The 20,271-nt window shown below is 41.3% G+C and overlaps 1 protein-coding gene across 4 annotated transcripts in view; it reads left to right on the top strand.

Annotated features, from left to right (window-relative positions):
- The first annotated feature begins 210 nt into the window (after positions 1 to 210).
- The window catches only part of fat3a (FAT atypical cadherin 3a), a 58,812-nt gene continuing 38,751 nt past the window's right edge, over positions 211 to 20,271 (top strand). For 3 of the 4 annotated variants that reach the window (XM_055045744.1, XM_055045743.1, XM_055045742.1), the window contains exons 1-6: positions 211 to 665; positions 11,522 to 14,839; positions 15,528 to 15,851; positions 17,392 to 17,453; positions 17,923 to 18,237; positions 18,691 to 18,901. In XM_055045744.1, the coding sequence (XP_054901719.1) occupies positions 11,551 to 14,839; positions 15,528 to 15,851; positions 17,392 to 17,453; positions 17,923 to 18,237; positions 18,691 to 18,901 (4,201 nt within the window). In that variant the 5' untranslated portion in view covers positions 211 to 665; positions 11,522 to 11,550. Of the gene's footprint in view, positions 666 to 11,521; positions 14,840 to 15,527; positions 15,852 to 17,391; positions 17,454 to 17,922; positions 18,238 to 18,690; positions 18,902 to 20,172; positions 20,242 to 20,271 lie in introns of all 4 variants that reach the window. The other variant, XM_055045741.1, reaches the window with a different exon arrangement.

The raw sequence follows: 20,271 nt of genomic DNA, 5'->3' as shown, positions 1-20,271 counted from the left end.
GGTGGAGCTCGTGCAGGCCGACAGCGCGTTTCAAATGGTTTCCTGAAAGCACAGTGGGCACCTGAGCGCCAGGATGACAGCACCAAACCGCACAGCAATCTGAACACAGAGAAAGAACGCTCCGCCAGGATGCGCTGTGCGCTTCTATATGCGGACGACAAGACCGGCCCTATAGTGAGCAGCAGCAGCAGCAGCAGGAGCAGAGAAACGGAGACGGGTTCCTGCAGACGTCTCACAGTCACACTGTCGGTGGGGTGGAAGGCGCCCAGTTCTGGGGGCAACTTCATTGTGCTTTTTTGGGCGGCGTGGTCGGGTGAAGAGATCCGGGGAGCAGGTCCAAGCCCGACCGCAGAATAAGAGGTGTGCCTCCATCCATGCAGCGCGGTAACGTGAACAAGCCTATTGTCGACGATTCCGAGTCAGATGCGAGCCATGAAGCATCGTCCAGTTTATACTACAGGCTTGTTCTCTGCTGCAGCTGTGTGGGACACATAGCTGTGTGGGACACATAGCTGCAGACCGCAGCTGAACGGCAGCGGGAAACGGGGCTCCAGATTCAGCTGCAAGGGAATAAACCAGAGTCCGTCTGGAGCCGCTCGGACCGAATCGACGCGGATGTTCTGCTTCCTCTGAACGGCTCACATCAGGCTCCAGGAGACAAACAGGTAGGCTGTCCAGTGCACGAAACGTCTTTACGCTGCTGTGCATTACTGATGATTACCATCGATATCGCAGTAGATGGAGATAAAGCTCTTTTATTATCGGCTTTGAGAGATGAAATGGTGAAAAGCCCCCAAAGCCAGCATTCCCCCTGCTTCACCCTCATCTTCATCACTTCGGCCTAGTGGAGACACTTCAGTCAGAGCTGGGAAGAAACAGCAAGATCTTATCAAATCCATCCGATTTAGTGCCAGAATCACAACAAAGCCTTTATTTAGTATAACATGCCAATGAAGACTCATTGCTCAGTGTTGCATGTTCCTGTTCAGTCACAGCAGATCAGATCTGTGTGAAGAGGAAGAAGACAGACATCAGTCCACACAGGCTTCAGTGAAAACACAAATATAAATTTGCATGGAGATGAGTGGTGAGGGATAATACATGTTTGAGGCTGGAAGTGATTTGATCAGGGTTGACCACGTTGTGCCTCCATTGAGAGATCAATCTGCAAAAGCCATTAGGAGGTGCAGACAGTGAAGGAAGCCATTGTAAAACCTGATTCTGTTCATCTACTCCAAGAAAGACAAAAAAAATAAAATAAAATAAAACAAAGCTCTGAAAATATATGATATATAATCCCACTACTTGTGTGTGTTTGTGAGAGCAAAGGGGAGCTGTCTGCTCTCACCTTTCAGCAGGCTGGCAGGCAGCCAGGCGCACAGCATACAGCTGTCCTTTCACTTACTGTAGGCCTGTGCTTCCTCACATCTTTACCCAACACCTTTGCCTCTGCTTTATCGCAGCCTGCTTGTCTTCTCGCACCTCCTTTTCTTCAGACTGTTCTGCACAGGCTCATTGGTGCCGTCATCAGTCCTGTCAGCTATTGAAAGATGACTGTGGAATTTATGGTCATTAGCTAAAATCTTTTGTTCCACCGGAGTGTGAAAAAATAACTATAAAAGCCCAATGAAATGAAGTTGAGGTCCATTTAGATGTTCTGTATTGCTGCATGTCATGCCTGTATTGAGTCTCAGTAGAAGTGTGCCATATTGGACTTTTCTGCAGATTTTGGATTGCAGAAAAAGCAGTTTTGAAAAAAAATCATCTTTTCATGTTGTAGATTTTCTTAAAATAAAATAATTCCATCCAGTCATCTTTAATGCAAGCTAGTTTTAGGGTGTGACTCCTGGTACGGACCGAACCACCTGACCATGATCCACATTCTGAGGTGACCTCGGTCCGCTTCCAAACGAATTCTGACTCTGTCTGCTTCTGGTGTGAATACAGTCCGGCTTCACTCCAGACCAACTACAGGAAATGTACATCTGTGTGGACTTCACAAGCCAGCGCTGCTGGTCATTATGGTGAAAATGAGCCCTCCAGTATTCTACCGAACTGAAATCATACCTGATCCACTGTTTTCTGCCTAGATGCTGCTGCTTGCATGATGTGGGTCGGAGGTCTGATGCAGAGCATCTTCTGTCGTTGAGCTTGCAACCAAATCTACAGACGCCAACATTAGAAGTCTTCCATTGTATGAGCTGCTCCTGCCATTCAAATTGGTATTGCAGTTGTAATTGCAGCACAACAGAAATGCAACAACTGGACTTCCAGTTTGTTTTGTCTGTTCTAACCTGCAGCCGACATTTAGAGATTTTTCAGTACAGAAGAGTTGAGAAGGAAACAGCGAAACATTGTCAGCCAACACCCATTCCAATGTCACATGGATCACACTTTTGAAACCAAATTAAGGGTTTATAACATGATAGATGTCTACACACAGGTAATGTCTCTGTTGTAGCAGAATACACAGGGAACCTAAAAACAACTCCATTCATCAGCAGATTGGGCTTTCACACCTAAGAGCTGCAGAATGTTCAAGATTCTTGGAAAAGTCCAGGTCTTCATCCATCCATGTTGACATCTGATATCAACAAGGAGTCAATTTATAGTGTTGTAAAGTCAATGAACTGATAAACACTTGAACGATAAAGAGTACAGGTTGACTAAAGTCACTTTACTTGTAATAACTCCAGAAGTCTTAGTTTGTCAGCAGGATGTGTTCACATTAGACTTCTTCTTCAGCTTTAAGACAAAACGTAAACAGACGTTCCTGGAAGCTGCAGACAGTGACAGCAACACTGTAACAGATGCTGATATGATACTCAGTGCAAAAAAACCTACCATGAAATGGTGAATAGGAGGTGGAGGCAGGCGGCAAAAAGAAAAAAAAATGTTGACAGTCAACTTAAAAATAAGTAAAATATATGTAACGCAATGGACACACTGGGAGACTGACTGCTGGTTTTTCTTGTTAACATGCTTCTTAATAATAGCATGTGGGCAGTCAGCTGTTCTCTGTTCGTCTGTACAGTAGCTCCGTGTTTAATTCCTAACAGGAAGACATGGTTGTTTTGAAGGATTCTGATCGGATCTCCTGGATCCTGATCAATTAACCTCATGTTCTCGCTGCTAAATGCACCAATGGTGGTCATTGGTGACCATGCTAACAGCCTGAACTGTTATGACTGGACCTGCTGATGGGGAGAAGCTGTCTTCCAAGTCACCAGTTGAGCTTGAGACTCATGTTGCTAATCAGTTGTTCACTTCAAGATCCTCTCTGCAGTTGGAAAACAGAACAAAGCAAAAGTTAGAATGATGCTCTGAATGGACTTTACATAAACTCAGCATTCATATGAGTGTTTCTTTCACCCCTGTTGACTTGCACACATGCATCACAGCAGACACAACACTGATGGTTCTGCAGCATCAACAAATCCTGAAAATGTATAAGCTTCTTAAAATTACAGTGAAATACATCTGACATTGACTTGTTCAACTAACCACTGCTTACCTCTAATTTGCCTGGGAAAGACCGGTTCAGAACAGTTACATTCAGATGTGGTACTTTAACTAGGCTGTGTTGTCATTTCTGATTAAAAATTCAGAAGTTCTTGAAGAGGTGTTTGCTGTCTACTGGAGTGATCAGACAAAAACATCAGATGAAGAGCTGATTTTCCAGGGAATGTTCTGTCTTCCTCCTTTCATCTTCTCTTTGTTGTTTTGTTTGACTCCTCTGTCACAGCCTGGACGCTCTGCTCCTCTCTACCGACAAGTATTTCCAAAGCCCTGAAATGGAAGCTAAAGGGTTCTTCTCAGTTTTAACTTGAAAGCATGAACATTTCACCCTCAAATGAATGAGTGAACCAAACCTTAAAAAGCCACTTCTGCCATTAGCAGTGACTCTAAGCAGACGCATTCTAAAGTAGAACTGGAATCATAGCTGAAGCATCTGCATAGATTTATATAAAATAACTGCTAATTATTCAAACAATACCAAGGCTCAGCAGAATATTTGCATTAAACGGAAAAAATGGCATAAAATGCTCCACATAGCAAAAATGTCTGAAATGCATTGAAACAAACAGAAATGACAGGGAAACATTTCTTTATGGGTTGGTTGAAGTTAGTTAATGTCAGTTAAAACTGAAAGCTGCTCACAGGGTTTACCCAAGAAGACCTGCAGAGCCTGGTGGTGGATGGGCGTTCACCCTGTTTTTCTATCAAAAGACGTTGAATAGACAGGAAATGTAAAAATATGACTGTGTCATTTATATGTTATGGGAATACATTTTCAGTGAAATACTAAAACTTAAAAACAACATAATATTTTAACACAGATATATAAATGTAACATTTGTTTATTGAGAACATGCTGTGAAATTTTATTTAATTTAGCAGCATGTTCTTCTACGTTAAATCAAACAAATATCAATATATATTTACATTTATCTACAAATAAATATAGAGTTTGAGCTCTGTTTGTTCAAAAATACATCTCAGTAAATTACAATGATAACTGACTGGTCTTAAAATTGGCCTATTAAACCATCCTCTGCCTCCCAGATTTCACCAAATCTGCATTAAAATGCTGTTAGTGGTGCTGATGTTCTTAGCAGCAAAAGGGGCCCCTCAGTCAAATTCTGCTCAAGGCCTCAGACATCATTGGACCGGCCCTGCATGATGAGCTTAATCACTGCACTGCTCATCTCTGCTGGATGCAGAGGGACAAACGTGGAGATTCATTCAATATCTTTAGCAGCTCTTCCATTTGGTGTCTGTTGAGTTTTCAATAAGCGCCACAGATACTGTTTTGGTTGCCTGAGCTTCATGGGCTGAGTTTTCCAGATCTGGTTTCTTACAGCTTCTTGCAAACACTTGTCTTTAAAAAAAACCCTGTGGGCTGCAGCCCCTAAATATCCAAACCACATTTTTCTAATAATAAGTAGAAGCAAAAGTCCTGAATTTTACTGTTGTTCTGACCTTTTCTGAGTCAACCAGCTGACTCATAAACGGGGCGCAGCAACAAGTGGTCTGGAGTATTGCTCTGCTCTACATACAGGCAGGAAAAACACGTCTCTGCCAGGCTCCAGGCACCTTATTACAGGCAGCAGACCTTCAGGAATGAATTGATGGGAAAATTAAGCCATTTTGAAACATTAATATGATATAATAAACTTGGCTGTGCGTCCTACAGAGCTACAGGATCAAAATAGTTGTCTCAGAGTGCATGTTACATTATCTTTAACTTCTGTTTGTTCATCATTATTACTGAAGCATGAGAGTGTGGGTGTGTGGCCATCTTCATTACAATTTGAAGCAAAGAAAAAAGTCTTCTTTCGATAAAATATTGATGGATTTGTGAAAATCTTGACTGCAGCAAAGGAACTCACTCCTCTCCTAAATTTGCACTGCAACACTTTGATTTGTAATATCCTTTTGTCTGACGGATTGCCTTGCTCTGTGGTTTGACCTTGATGAGGTTGAACTGTGAGTTGTGACTGCATGGCTGCACATTACATGCATGAGAACGTGCAGAGGAGCCGCTACAGAGGGGCGCGCTCCTTTACAGTGCACAGTGACATCCATACAGTGGAAGAGAGGTTTATGAGAACATCCTTCTACCCCCCCCCCCACCACCACCACGTCCCCCCCTTCTCCAGGGCATTCTTTACATCTTTGTGCCAAATGCCATCACCCTGGAGGCTCCTCCCTCCTTCTCGCTCTCGATGTGTTTAAGAGAAAGAGTGTGGGAGAGACGGGGGGAGGTGGAGGTTTCTATGGATTCAAGGCTCTTTCCTTGCCTGTTTGTGCTGGAATGGTCCATTATAGTGGAAGGGGGAGACGGGGGGAAGGGGGTATGAGGGGGCAGTTGCCATTGTTCTCTGCAAAAGCTTCAGTCCTGCTGAATGCTGCTTGTGTAAGCCCAGATGCCCGGAGCACTATTGGCTGTCTTTGTGATTTTATTTTGAGGGTAGTCCTTTTTTTTGTTGTTGTTGTTGATTGCCTGTCGGTGAGAGTTTAGCTGTTTCTCCACACACTTCTCTGAACAGACAGAATAGCTGATGAGTATGATATTGTAGAATTGTAATAAGCTATGGATTACGGTGCAGAATTCTGTGGGCAAGTGAGCAGCTTGTGGGAGTGGCTCACATGGTGTTCTGGATGCTGACTGATGATGTTCTTTCTTCCTCCTTTTACAATATAAATTACTCCACTCTTTTGCAGGCTCTCCACTCAGGTCTGCTGTCTTACTTATCCTTTTTAACAAGCTGCAGTGAGTAGCCATGCTTACAGCAGAGACACAAAGATCCCAGTGAAATGAGACCTCAGGGCTGGAGAAACGTGATGAGGGGCTTCAGCCCATTGCAAGTGAAGGACAAGAGAAGATCTAAATTATACTCACCAGTTACTTTACAAAATATACTTGTTCAATTTCTTGCTGTCACAAAAAGCTTATTAGCCAATCACAGAGCAGCATCGCTGTGTAAAGAAATGTAAGGTGGAGGCGACTTGTTGAATTTCCAGATGGGGATCAGAATATGGAGCAAAAGGGTTTTTCAGTTTAACTTAAATTACAGTAATCATTTGTAAAATAGTTTTATCTTTATTAGTTTTATAGTACCGCTGCTACATAATTTTTCCCGATAATTGCACTAAAGATTGGAAATAGACAGAACAGGTCTAAGATTTAGGTATTTTTTTTTAAGCCATTATGATTTTGTTTTCCAGCTCCTCAGTGCTTTCCATCCTATTGTCCAAAGCATCACTGTTACCGAGGCGTTACGGTAGAGTTATTTTTTTCTATTTTAGTCACTGTAGTGATGTCATCATCACCATCAACTGTATTTATAAGTTGAAACAAAATGCTGAACATCAGTCGGGGTGTCCCCCAAAAACCCTGCTAAGCCCGGTGGTGGTGATGCTGGGGCCGTCCACCAGCGGCCCGCTGTGAGTTTGTGTTAACAAATATTAACACAAACATTTTTGTGTTTCCATGTTAACAGAAAATAATACCAAACCATTATGATTTGGAAATAATACCATGTGAGGCCAACTGGTATCTTTTCCGTCAGTAGTAACGCCGTTGTAGTTTTGCTGAATACAGTCATTTTGATATGGCTGAAAAACCACCAAATCCTATTGCAAAAATGTTAGTTTTTTTTGTTTTGTTTTGTTTTTTTAATTGGCATTTCCATTAAGCAAGTTTATTTATGTAATTCCAGTTAGAGAATTTCTCTGGTCAATGGAAACGGAACGATTGTGACAGCTGTGTGACATCTCGCCTGGCAAACTTTTGGCCTCCTGTCCTTAATTTCCTGGGTGTGTTTATTTATGTGGCAAACAGTTCCACTCAACTTTCATGAGCCGCTCCTCTGACTCTGCAAGGCAGAAAGAGTTGCTGGCTGGTACAGATCGTCAGGACAGAGGTTCTTCAGTCAGAGAGCAGATTTTGAAGAGCAGTTATTCGAGGCAGTGAGGAAGTTTGTACTGAAATGTGAAACTCCTTCTGCTTATTTCCGGTCCGAGAACGTCTTACCGATGCCTTCCGTTCCGTTCTGTTTTTTTTTTGTTTGTTTGTTTTTTGATAATATGAAAACAAAAGAAATTTTCCAACCAGACAATTATTACTTTCATTTCCTCCAAACTTCTGAACTCGTAATAGTGGTTCCTCTCGGCCATGATTTCTGTGTTTACGTTGCTGCTGTAAACCTCACAGAGCAGGACGTCATGACATGTCCTGCAGCTGGACGGGCGGCTCGGCTCCGTGTCCTCTGGACTGTGAGAGGTCTGCATGAAAACACTCATCCAAAAACCATGTGACCACACATTGGCAGTCTGACTTTTGTCCGACATGCTGCACCCTTTGAGGGAACTACACTGTTTCAGTTATAAAATGGAAGGCATGAAGTACTGATTCAAAGTGTTGCCTTGACAGAATAGGTTTGACGCGTAGCAATGAAAGAAGATTTTATAAATGTTGATCCAAGTGGAAGAAGAGGCAAAGAAAAAAACAGGGGCTTTATTATGCTTCCATGAACAGGTTATGATAGGTCTGTGAGTTATACATGTTCATTACTTTTTTTTTTTTTTACTAAATCATTCTTAGCTAATGAGATTTTAGTCTGTAAGTTTGTCCTATTTTGAGCTCTTTTCAGAACGAGCTGTTTAAGGGGCTCTTGTCACTTTAAATCCAAACAAACTGCTGCTGACCTCGCTCACAACTCAACATTTATATTTGCAAATGGCTGCAAACAGATGCAATTATACAGCTGGACATAGTGTTTACCTCATTTTAGTAGAGAGAAGGAGCCTTTCAGAGAATCCCTCTTGATACCAGTGGAGGTTGCTGAAGCGGTGGTCTGTAAGTGCTCTTGAGAACCCGGAGGGAACCAACCCACCATGCACAGGGAGAACATGCAAACTCCATCCATGCAGGCTGGGATTCGAACCCAGGACCTTCTTGCTGTAAGACAACATTGCTACCAACTGTGCCACTGAGAGAAATCTATGATAAAAAACATTTATTCTGACGATCAATACTGATTAATACTGATGTTATAAATTGGATGATTACAACATGTCATTTGAAGAAGCTTAATTACAGTCATATTCAATAATTTCAGTAATTTAGCAAAGAAACATTCATGGAAAAACATTTTAAAAAACCCATAAAATCCAACTAATTTGGGGAGGACACTGCATTCTAAAAGAGCAGAAAACAAAAATGTAAAAATTGGAGCTTAACTCTGATGTAGATTTAATATGCATATGCACACACTCACACACACACACGCAGACACCCGTAGACACACACACACAAAACAAACAGTGATGATCTACTGGCTCATCGTCATGTATTAATATTGAGATCTGAGTGTTTGACCCCCACAGTTCAACTGAAACACGCTGAATGGATGCATCAGACTGGAAGCAGTTTGTTCACATCTCACTGCCCTCATTAACATTTAACTCCACTACTGCATTTAACCCCAATCCCTCCACACAAATCAGAAAAGTTGCTCATTGTTTAGCTCCTTACAAATCTTTAATTTATCACACAAAAAAGACACATTAAGTATTTCAACTTTGTACAAATTGAAGGACTTGATTTACCATAAATTGTTTACTTTCTCCAAATAGATGTCAAATGGACAAGGGAAACATAGTAAACAGAGACTTTATTTGTTTCACTGTACATGTGACAGTTAAATTCTATAAATGTCATTTAACATTGTGCTACTTTAATGTGTGAGTATTGGATCACGCCACAGACACCTATAAAATCTGAACTCTACTGTAAACTAGGTTGGCCATCGCCTTTTTATGCAGTTCTGCTTGATTCTGTTTTGCCTGTGTGTGTGTGTGTGTGTGTGTGTGTGCATGTGTGTGTGTGTGCGTGGGCGTGTGTGTGTGTGTCTGTATGTCTGAGAGCGAAAAAGAAAGAGCGAGAGAACGAGAGTATCTTCTTACATCATGCAATCACAAAGGTAGCTTTGTGCAAGAAAGGATTTCCTTGCTCTCACTTGTGCTTTCAAATTCCTTATGGCTAAACACAAACAAATACCAGAAAGTTGTATTTATAAATTAATAACATTTTTCTTTACAGCTGCCAGATTAATTTCCTGACAGAAACAACTCAGGTTGTTCATAGCTGCTCTTTACAATGAATGTCATCAGAGAAGCACGTTAGACCAGAAGGTGTTAGAAAGTCAGCAGCTGTATTGTTGATGTTCAATCTGTTTCCGAACTTTTAGGTAACCTGAGAAAAGTTCAGTGTTCTTTTCTCTCCTCTTCCCTTCCGGTTCTGTGTCACTGATCTGCAGGACAAGTGATTTAACAGGCCCGCACTGTCCTTTCCTAAAGACTTTATTATCTACTTGTCCAGCAGCATCTCTGTGTTCTGTTTTTTTCTGAATGTTTTAACCAGGTTAGCTGAAGAGTTCTCAGAGAGAGGAGACGATTCAGGACAGTTTCCTCAGCCATGTGCTGCAGCACTGAAATACTCTCATTATTGTTCATATTTTGTTCCAAATCTTTTAGGTTGCCTTCTTTGAATTTTAAGAAACCTAATTCTTGTTTGAGGTAAACTTCAGCTCTGAGCCTGAAATAATTTGGGGAATATATATAGTTTGTTCCATGGATAAATTACCATCCTAAAAATGTGACAGATTTAACTTCTTGTACTTATTGAATATTAGATAAATTTGTGATATTAACGTGTTCAGACTTGAAAAAAGGGCCTTGTAGAGATACAACAGTTGATCAAATCAGCCTTTCACTCTCAGTTTGGTCCAGTGGGAATTTTGCGGTGTGAGTCTGCTGTGGGGAGGAATTTGGCTGCTGTGGTGAACATGAATAGAGTTTGTCAGTTGCAGTTCCAGGGCCACACAGCTACACCCCTCCCCCCTTCAACTGCCTACTGATCCTGTGAACCGTCAACATGAGCTCATCCATTGTAATCGTGAACAAACACACACCAAACTTAATATGTGTCTGATGTCTTTCCCATTAAGAAATTGGACATTTTTACTGTTTATGTCTGGGATGAGAAAGAAAGTACAGTGTATGTGTTCTAGCACAATTTGTAAAAATTTTGTTTTATTTGCAGTATTGGGTCAAGACAAGCAAGTATATAGCCCAAAGAGCAACTAGACACACACACAAACCCACACAGTATGTCTTTCTATATACATACAGACCGACATGCCAGGAAACATATAACTACACCAGTCTGAGTAAATCTAATAAATTACTCTAATCCCTGTCTAAATAAAATTAATCCTCCCTCACAGTCTTCACTCACTTCATCAACAAATTAAGACCTGAAGCTCAAACATTGAGTTATTAGCAACACTGTGTTAGATTTACTCATAATGCACATTTATACATGTGAATATAAATAAATGAGGCATACTGCTTACACACAATTGAACATTATCTACCCGTAGTGTCTGGGATAACTAAGCAGCCATGCTGCTGGAGCTGAAAATCCTGTGGGGAGATAGCTTGGAAGAAGCCTTTAAGGAAAAGGTCTCCAGGTATGCAGTCAGTGACCGTTAAGTGGGCAGGTTGGAGAGCGAGGTGCTTCCCAGTTGAGGTTGGTTGCAGAGGTTTGGTGGCTCAGTCTTTGGTCAGAGCCTTGAGTAGAGAGAGTAGTGTTAGAGTCAAGGGGGAACGCAGAAGGAGAGTACCACTCAAGCAGCAGAGAGGGCCTCAAGATGACTGTGACCTCTAAGAGGAGTACTGTGGAGCCAGTGTTAGCTATAGCCATCTGGACAGAAGCTGGGGACTGATCAACCCTGGATGGGTCACCATGTTTAGCTGGCAGACTACAGATCTCTATCATAGGCTAAATTTAGATCATTTCTACATATATATATATATATATATATATATATATATATATATATATATATATATATATATATATATATATATATATACGATTAGCCCTACTAGTTGGTTCCAACTTTCCGTGTCTAACTCTTGTCATTGTTTCTTTTTTTTTCTCTTTCAGGATGGCAGTATGATGGGATAGATTTGAATATGGGTCAATGGGCAGGCATGCAAGTTCCTCTCCTGAGCCTGACTCTCCAACTCTTATTACTGATATCCAAGCCATCGGCCGGCTACAACCAGAACTCCCATGAAACTCAGGATGTGCCCAGTTTCAGCTTCACCCATTCTGTCTACCATGCAACAGTTTATGAAAACTCAGCAGCACGCACCTATGCCAACAGTAAAATTAAAATGGGCATTCACCTTACCAAAAGGTCCTGGGAAATTCGCTACAGAATTACCTCAGGAGACGACGAAGGGCTTTTCAAGGCAGAAGACTACGTGCTGGGGGACTTCTGCTTTTTGCGCATAAGGACCAAAGGGGGCAATGCAGCCATCTTGAACCGGGAGATTCAAGATAATTATGTATTGACAGTGAAAGCCTATGTCAAGGGAGAGTCTCTTCTTGAGGCCTGGACTAAAGTCAGCATTCAAGTGTTGGATATGAATGACCTCCGGCCCCTGTTTTCACCCACCACATACTCTGTGACCATAGCAGAGAGCACTCCTCTCAGGACTAGCATAGCGCAAGTTACTGCCACAGATGCAGATATTGGCTCCAATGGAGAATTTTACTTTTTTTTCAAGGACAAAATGGAACTGTTTGCAGTGCACCCAACCAGCGGAGTGGTTTATCTCAGTGGAAAGCTCAATGTTGATGAGCAGGACCGGTACGACTTAGAAATTATGGCGGTGGACCGTGGGATGAAGCTATATGGAAATAACGGAGTTAGCAGCACAGCCAAACTTTTTGTCCACTTAGAGCGTGTGAATGAGCATGCTCCAGTTCTGACTGTAGTCACCCACACCTCCTCCAGGCTGGAGAACAGTCTGTATGCTCTTGTTAGTGTTGAAGACTTTGATGAAGGCTTAAACGGGGAAATTGATTCTGTTGTTATTGTGGATGGTGACCCCTCAGGACAGTTTTATATGGAAAGACGCGAAGAAGAGGAATTTGCAATTAAATCCACTGAAATAATAAACTGGGAAACTTTCCCATATGGCTGTAACTTAACCCTGCAGGCTAAAGACAGAGGAAGTCCTCCCCAGTTCTCTGCTCCACAGCTTCTCCACTTAATGTTTTCAAACCAGCAGACAACAGAAGCTAATTTTGAGCAAGAGTTTTATGTTGTTGGTCTCAATGAAGTTTCACCACCAGGCACAATTGTGGGTTTTTTTAAGATCAAACCGGAACCTGATGATGCAGAATATATTCTGACGCCCTCTGCAGATTCAACTTTTTTTAAAATTAATACCTTAACAGGCGTGATTTCTACTTCTCGCTGGTTGACCCACGTATCCAAGGATATCTTTAGTCTTGAGGTGTTGGAGGTAGACAGTAATCTCAGAGCTAAAGTACAGGTCACCATTGAAGATGCCAATGATAACACGCCTGAATTTTCCCAGTCCTTCTATGAGGTTTTTGTAAACGAAAGTGTACCAGCTGGGACCAACGTATTAACAGTTTCTGCAGTCGATGAAGATAAAGGTGAAAATGGATACATTACATACAGTATTCACTGCCTTCAGCAATTACCCTTCAAAATCAACCAATTTTCTGGCGTCATAAGCAGTAACACAGATCTAGATTTTGAAGCCTCACCAGAGGTATTTGTGTTCGTTGTTAGAGCCTCTGACTGGGGTTCACCCTACAGGCGAGAGAGTGAAGTCAATGTTACAATCCACTTACAGAATGTAAACGACAATAAGCCATTGTTTGAGAAGGTGGCATGCAAGGGTGTGATTTCTGTAGATTTCCCAGTAAATGAAGTAATTACCACAATGTCTGCAATTGACATAGATGAGTTAGAGTTAGTAAAATACAAGATCATTTCAGGAAATGAGCTGGGGCTCTTTGACCTCAACCCTGATTCAGGAGTTCTTGCACTGCGTAATTCCCTTTCAACACTGAGCCCTAAACATAGCGTCTTCAGTTTGAAAATAACTTCCACAGACGGTGAAAACTTTTCAGATCCCATGTTTGTCAACATTTCAGTTGTACATGGAAAATCTCTTTACAAGCATTTTACATGTAAAGAAACCAATGTAGCACAAAGGTTAGCTGAAAAGTTACTTAAAAAGTCCAAAGCTAGCACCAAAACTAAAACTGAGGAAGGTTTTATTGACCTGTTTTCTGTAAATCGACAAACACCCCAGTTTGACAAAGCTTTTCCCACAGATATCGCTGTGCAGGAAGACTTAAAGGTTGGCTCCAGTGTTTTCCAGGTGAATGCATATGATGGTGATACAGGTTTCAATGGTCAGATTCTGTTCTCTATCTCAGATGGAAACACTGACAGTTGTTTTAACATTGGCTTGCAGACTGGTCTAATAAGTGTTTTTCTACCTATGGACAGAGAAAAAAGAGATCACTATATCCTCAACCTGACCATTTTTGACCTTGGTCTCCCACAGAAAGCAACTTGGCGTTTGCTTACTGTTCACATTGTGGATGCAAACGATAATGCCCCTCAGTTTTTACAAGAAGGATATAGAATAGTAATTCCTGAAAACACTGCAATAGGCACAATTATTATCCAGGTCGAGGCCACTGACAAAGACCTGGGACTCAATGGTGAGATAGTTTACTCTCTCTTGACAAGCACCACACAGTTTGGCATTAACTCCACTAACGGGATAGTTTATGTCACTGGCCAACTGGACCGAGAGTTGGTTCCAACCTATAACTTAAAGATTAAAGCTCGAGACAGTGCATCCAAAGGGAGACACAAGTTTTCAGTCACCATTTTGAAAGTTATTTTAGAGGACGTGAATGACTGTCCTCCACTATTCATCCCCAGTGTTTACAAAGCCAGAGCTCTTGAGGACCTTCCTGTAGGAACTGTTATAGCCTGGATTGAAACCCAGGACCCAGATGTGGGGTTGGGAGGCCAGGTGAGGTACTCTCTGGTCAACGACCACAATGGATGGTTTGAATTAGATCGCAACAGTGGAGCCATTCGACTGACGAAGGAACTGGACTATGAGGTGCAGCAGTTCTACAACCTCACAGTGAAAGCCAAAGACAAGGGAAAACCTGTGTCTCTTCTGTCCGTCACCTTTGTGGAGTTGGAAGTAATCGATGTGAATGAAAACCTCTATGCTCCTTACTTTTCACACTTTGCCTTGACTGGAAGAATTGAAGAGAATGCCCCAATCGGAACTACCTTACTCCAAGTTAGCGCTCAAGATGATGACGTTGGTAGAGATGGAGAGATCCACTATTCCATTCGGGATGGGAGTGGGCTTGGAAGATTTGCCATCGATGAGGAAACGGGTGAGTTTTCTTTTATGGTCAATGAATTATCCAGTTTAATTATCCAGTTTGTTAGCAGAGAAAAAAGCAGCATTTTTTTCAGTTAAATTAGACACAGTATCTGGCATTCCTAAAGTTTGCATGGTTAAACTTAGATGTTTTTTTATCCTTTCAGCATGAGGTTTGAAAGATAATCTTGTAACAACCATGATATTTAGATCACACTGTGCAATCTGACCCGATGTACTGTCTTTTCAGTAAAATAAATGCAAACTGTTTAAACACATTTTTCTTGAGGAAGGCATGTTTGAGGTATGCTATTTGTAACAAGAGTAAGTCGGGAAGAAACTTGATTTTTCTTAATCCACTCTCCTGGTTTTGTGAAACAGCCCTTTGTGACACATTTACAAACATTTAGTTTGTTGATCTTAAGCACAGAGCCAGTGTGCTTAAGATAACAATGGCACTATGCTTAGCATTATTATCCATTTTCAAGACCATTCAGCGCTACGACCTTCAAAGTTCCGGCTCAAGTCTTTATTTCCGTATGATATTGTGTCGAGATACTAAATGGAATGTTCTCCAAAGAGTCATGTTATATCTGTTTTGGAAGTTAATTGGATATGTTGCATGGAGTGCTTATTTAATATTTGAAGTTGGGTGGATTTTTTTTGATTGCACAAACTGTTTACTGTGTCCTCTACCTCAGGAGTGATCTACACCACAGACACATTGGATCGGGAAACCAAGGACTCTTACTGGCTGACGGTTTATGCCAGTGACCGTGGCGTTGTCCCCCAGTTCAGCACAACTGAGGTGTTCATTGAAGTGGACGATGTCAATGACAACGCCCCACTGACCTCCGAACCTTTGCTTCGCTGCTCCGTACCAGAGAATTCTCCCAGAGATGTTTCTGTAATTCAAATCCATGCTCAGGATCCTGATGTCTCCCCGCCTTCTACTGCTGATTGGCTAAGCTATCGGATTGTCAGTGGAAACCCACAAAACTTCTTCACTATCAACTCTCGGAGTGGTGAGTCAATTTCTGTTTCTCGGTCTTGTAAGTTGAGTCTGTGAGAGTGGCTGGCTGGAGCTGAAAAGGGCTTTGAGTGGTAGGTATGACTTGAAAAGTGGCATCCAGGTTTAATCTATTTACCATTTGTTAAAGTGTCTCATTGGTGGATTAAACATAATTGATGCAAAGACAAAGTCTCTACTTGTCTGGCAGCACAAGAGGATGCTTGTTGGTCTTGTCTAGTTGGTTACTAAGGAAGGGTGTTGCCATGGAATTGGGTTTTAGGCCAAAGTCATGTGAAAGAAGAATTAAAATTGATCCTTTGCCAAGATATATCAGTTCTCCAAAGCTTGTAAATCAGTTAGAGTGAATATTAGTTATTGTTTGTCGACTCAGCAGTCAGCCTCAGTCATTCATTCATATGCAGTCATCTGTACAAGTGAATCAGCTTGGCTGCAACAAGCACAAAGGAAACCTGCCTGGGATACTGTAAAGTTTTCCGACAGTTGAAACACATCTTTGGGTTTTTTCAGCCTGGTTTTTTCCTCAGATTAAATGTTTGGTTTTAAAGACATGAATGAATACATTTCTGTGCTTACATCAAGTAGTTATCAGGTTGTTCATAGTGCCTGTGTTCTGGTCTATTTAAGCTCCTTCCAGACACAGACACTCCAGGTCTGTGTGTAGATGTTCAAAATTAATTCCTACCATTTTATAATCTTCCAGTTATGACCTTGCTTCGTTCTGCTGCTGGATTCTACATTTAGCTCTGCTTTCTGTACACAGACCACAGAAAAGCCTCATGCCTCATCACCTCACTATTTGTCCCTCTTACCATGTCTCCACCCATCAGAGAAGATTTATCATCGGACGAATTGTGCGTAGAAATCTTTCTGAAACTTTTCTGTGAAGACTCTGTAGTTCATACAGTGAGACGTTGAGCAGCTGATTCATCATCCAAGAATTATTCCCAGACATTTGTATGACCAGTGTGTGACTCAGCCAGGTTTTTAATAAATCTATTAAAACGTGCCTGGTTGGGTTCTCTGTACCAGACGTTACACTTACTAAATCTTGAAAATCAATCATGAAGGACTCCACGGATCCTGCACACAGTTTGTTCCCTTAGTTGTCGCCATCGAGCTTACCTCTCCACTGTGAAGCAGCGCTCTGTTCAAAGGGTTCAAACCTCCTGAGCCTGACCATCCTGTCCCAGGCAGGTCAACCAGGGCTCTGTTGAAGCTGGTGGAGGAGAATACATCAGCCTCTAAGTGCCTAGCATCCGAACGTTTCATCTGATGGCCCGGTCAGGCCGAGTGACCTGCAGCTAGCCAAACATCCCAGCCACGCTCATTCAGCTTCTCCTCTTAAACAACTTGCACTTGGAATTGGACTGAATTGATTTATAAATGTGGAAAAAATTTACTTCTGGGATTTATTCACTTTCTTGATCAAAGCAACTAATAAAAACGTCTGATAGTTCTGACTGCACAGCAATCAACCTTAAACACTATGAAGGATCCTTGAATTTAATAATTGCTTCTGTTTTCTTCCTCAGGACTGATCACTACAACCTCTCGAAAACTGGATCGTGAACAACAACAGGAGCACGCTCTAGAGGTGAGGACATCTTTCCTCATTCGTATCAAAATTCCATCCAGCACCTTATGTTTTGTTCTTGAAGCCAGAGGTGATCACTGAGACGTAGGATTAATCATTTTGATATTCCATTCGGACATTTCTTATTTCAGTTAAGTAATACCAGAACTCTGGTTCTCTATATGTTCCTCATATACAGCAGATTGATAAAATACTAAGACCTATATATTTGTTAGGCCAGTTTTACCACCGGATCAACCTTTATTTTGAAATCAGGAAATGAAGAGTAGGATGGTCTGTGCAGCCCAGCTGTCTGTTTCTAATGTTACCGAGTTAAAAATTTGAGAGACTAACATGCTATCATCAGCGAGACCTATAAAACCTGTGATGAAAACAGTAAAATACTGTTTCTCTTGCGTCTCTATGGACTCTAGTTTTTAGTGGCTCTGCTGTGTGGATGATGAATTTGAGTAACTTTCTGCTCCTCCAGGTGCTGATTTCAGACAGCAGTCCAAGTCCCAAGAGCAGCACACTGTGGGTTATGGTTTCAGTCCTGGATGAAAATGACAACCGACCAACTTTTCACGATAAGGTCTACCAAGTCAGACTTCCAGAAAGAGAACGAAGAAAGAAGGCTGAGCCCATCTACCGGGTGTTTGCCTATGACCAGGACGACGGGCCCAACAGTGACCTCTCATACAGCCTTGTGGATGGCAATGAGGATGGAAAATTTTTCATAGACCCCAAAACAGCTGTGGTGTCATCTCGCAAGGCCTTCGCTGCAGGAAGCTACGACATCTTGACTGTATGAGTTCATTTTTACCTCTTGTTTCATTCAGTTATTCTAACTCGGTTGCTTGGACGGGTCCTATGTTTTATTCCTACTTATTTTTGGCAGTAGACAAATGAGTATTCTACTTTCAGACATGCTGCCTTGACTTTCTGTAATTTAAGTGAATTGATATAAAAGTGGCTCTTAAATATGACTGGAAAGACAATTTAAAACATAACTAAGCGGTAAAGCTTAGTTTTGCAAAGTTTTGTTACTCTGGGAATTAGTGGATTTTATGTTCCAAAAAATCAGCCGTTATAGAAGCTGCCTGATTTTTGAGTAAATGAATAAATTAGTCATTGTACACATTGTGATACAGAAAAATGTGTTCATTAAACTAGTATAATCACTAAAAGCTGATTCTAAACTTTTTAGTAACTATTAGTTTTAACAGTCCCTAATTGCAGCCATTTTGTGCTTTTCCAGATTAAAGCATCAGACAATGGCCGTCCCCAGAAGTCTTCAACGGCTCGTCTGCATATTGAGTGGATTCGAAGACCACCTCCTTCAACTCCCCCATTGCTCTTTGATGAGCCGTTCTATAATTTTACCATCACAGAGAATGACAAGGTGGCTGAGATTGTGGGTGTGGTGTCTCTGCAACAGAACCCAGTTCCAGTTTGGTTTGATATCACAGGTAAAGTTCCCATGGAGGTGAACAGACATAACCATATCTGCCAGTCTGGCTTATAAAAATGACACTTTTTTTCCAAGTGCTAGACAAAATTTTCTGGCTAAAGTAAATTTGTCAACCTTTGGAAGACTGAACATCAAACATAAATTATGTGCTTCTATTTTACCTTTTTTTTAAAATAACAAATCTTTAAATGCTTTAGTTTTGTTCATTGTTAACACTTTATAACAGGAAGTTATAAAGAGTTATTTGTGTACAGAGACAATATAGACACAAAGAAGTCACAAATCATTTTTAAAAATTGATTGAACGATTTACTGATTATCACAGTGACAAGATTTCAAGTGTGTCTTCTGTTTCAGCAAACCTAAAGTAAAGAGTAAGAAAATGTCATTACTAATTAAATTTATTTTCATAAATGATCATATACTAAACATTGATTTCCCTCCAGAATTTCAATAACCCTTGTTGGACTAGCAAGACATCCTGGTAGAAATCCTACTTGCAGTGCTGTTTAAAAGTTGCATTATTTTTCAAAGGACAAAGCAATACAAACAAAGTTTGTACTGCTCCCAATTAGATCGCAAAGCTTTATGCCACTTCTCTGCCACTCGTCATCAAGGGATTGTTGGACAGCAGTGCCTACATGCTTCAAACTATCCAGACTCTTCATTTATTGCTCATCAACAGTGGAATGACCTAATCAGTGCTAACAGAATAGGGAGATCCCAGCATGTCTCCAAGAAACTTCTGAAGACCCAGTTCCTCAGTAAGCATCTCCTGACCCGGCACTGACCCTCTAGTTTCCTCTCCTTTGCTACTGAATCTCTTTCTGAACTTTCCACTGCACTTTGTTTCTATACTCTCACCTCAGTGGTTTTCCTACTCGGTAGATTATTAGCTTTGATGTTACTTGAATTGTTTTATCTCCATTGGTTTGTCACTTCAGACAAAAGCAACAGCCAAATTCAAAAACATGAACACATCTTAAATTTGAAATGGGCCACAGGGACCGCTCCGTCCCTAAGCCCAGGAGCATTGTACCAGCTCATGCATGTGGTGATGGCACCATGCTGTGAATCTGTTTAGCTGTTAATAGTACTGGTTCACAACTGAAGAATCCACAGCTCTACATCAGTGGGTGTTAAGCATATTTGCTATGAAATAACTAATGCTGTCTCTGTCCTCTTTTTTCTGTTTTCTTCAAACATTTATTTTCTTCCTGTCTTATGCTTTCTCTTTCTTTTCTGCCTTTGATACTTCATGCCTGGAAGGTGCCAGGCCTTTTCGGGAGATGTTCTATATCTTGCAGAGCGCTTGTTTCAAGAACTGTTCCTCAGAAGGTATTTTATTTACACTTTTCATTCTGGCAC

The sequence above is a fragment of the Poeciliopsis prolifica genome, unplaced genomic scaffold (genome assembly GCF_027474105.1).
Source record: "Poeciliopsis prolifica strain line A6 unplaced genomic scaffold, Auburn_PproV2 SCAFFOLD022, whole genome shotgun sequence".
Classification (NCBI taxonomy): domain Eukaryota; kingdom Metazoa; phylum Chordata; class Actinopteri; order Cyprinodontiformes; family Poeciliidae; genus Poeciliopsis; species Poeciliopsis prolifica.
This window is presented reverse-complemented; position numbering and strand designations above follow the sequence as displayed.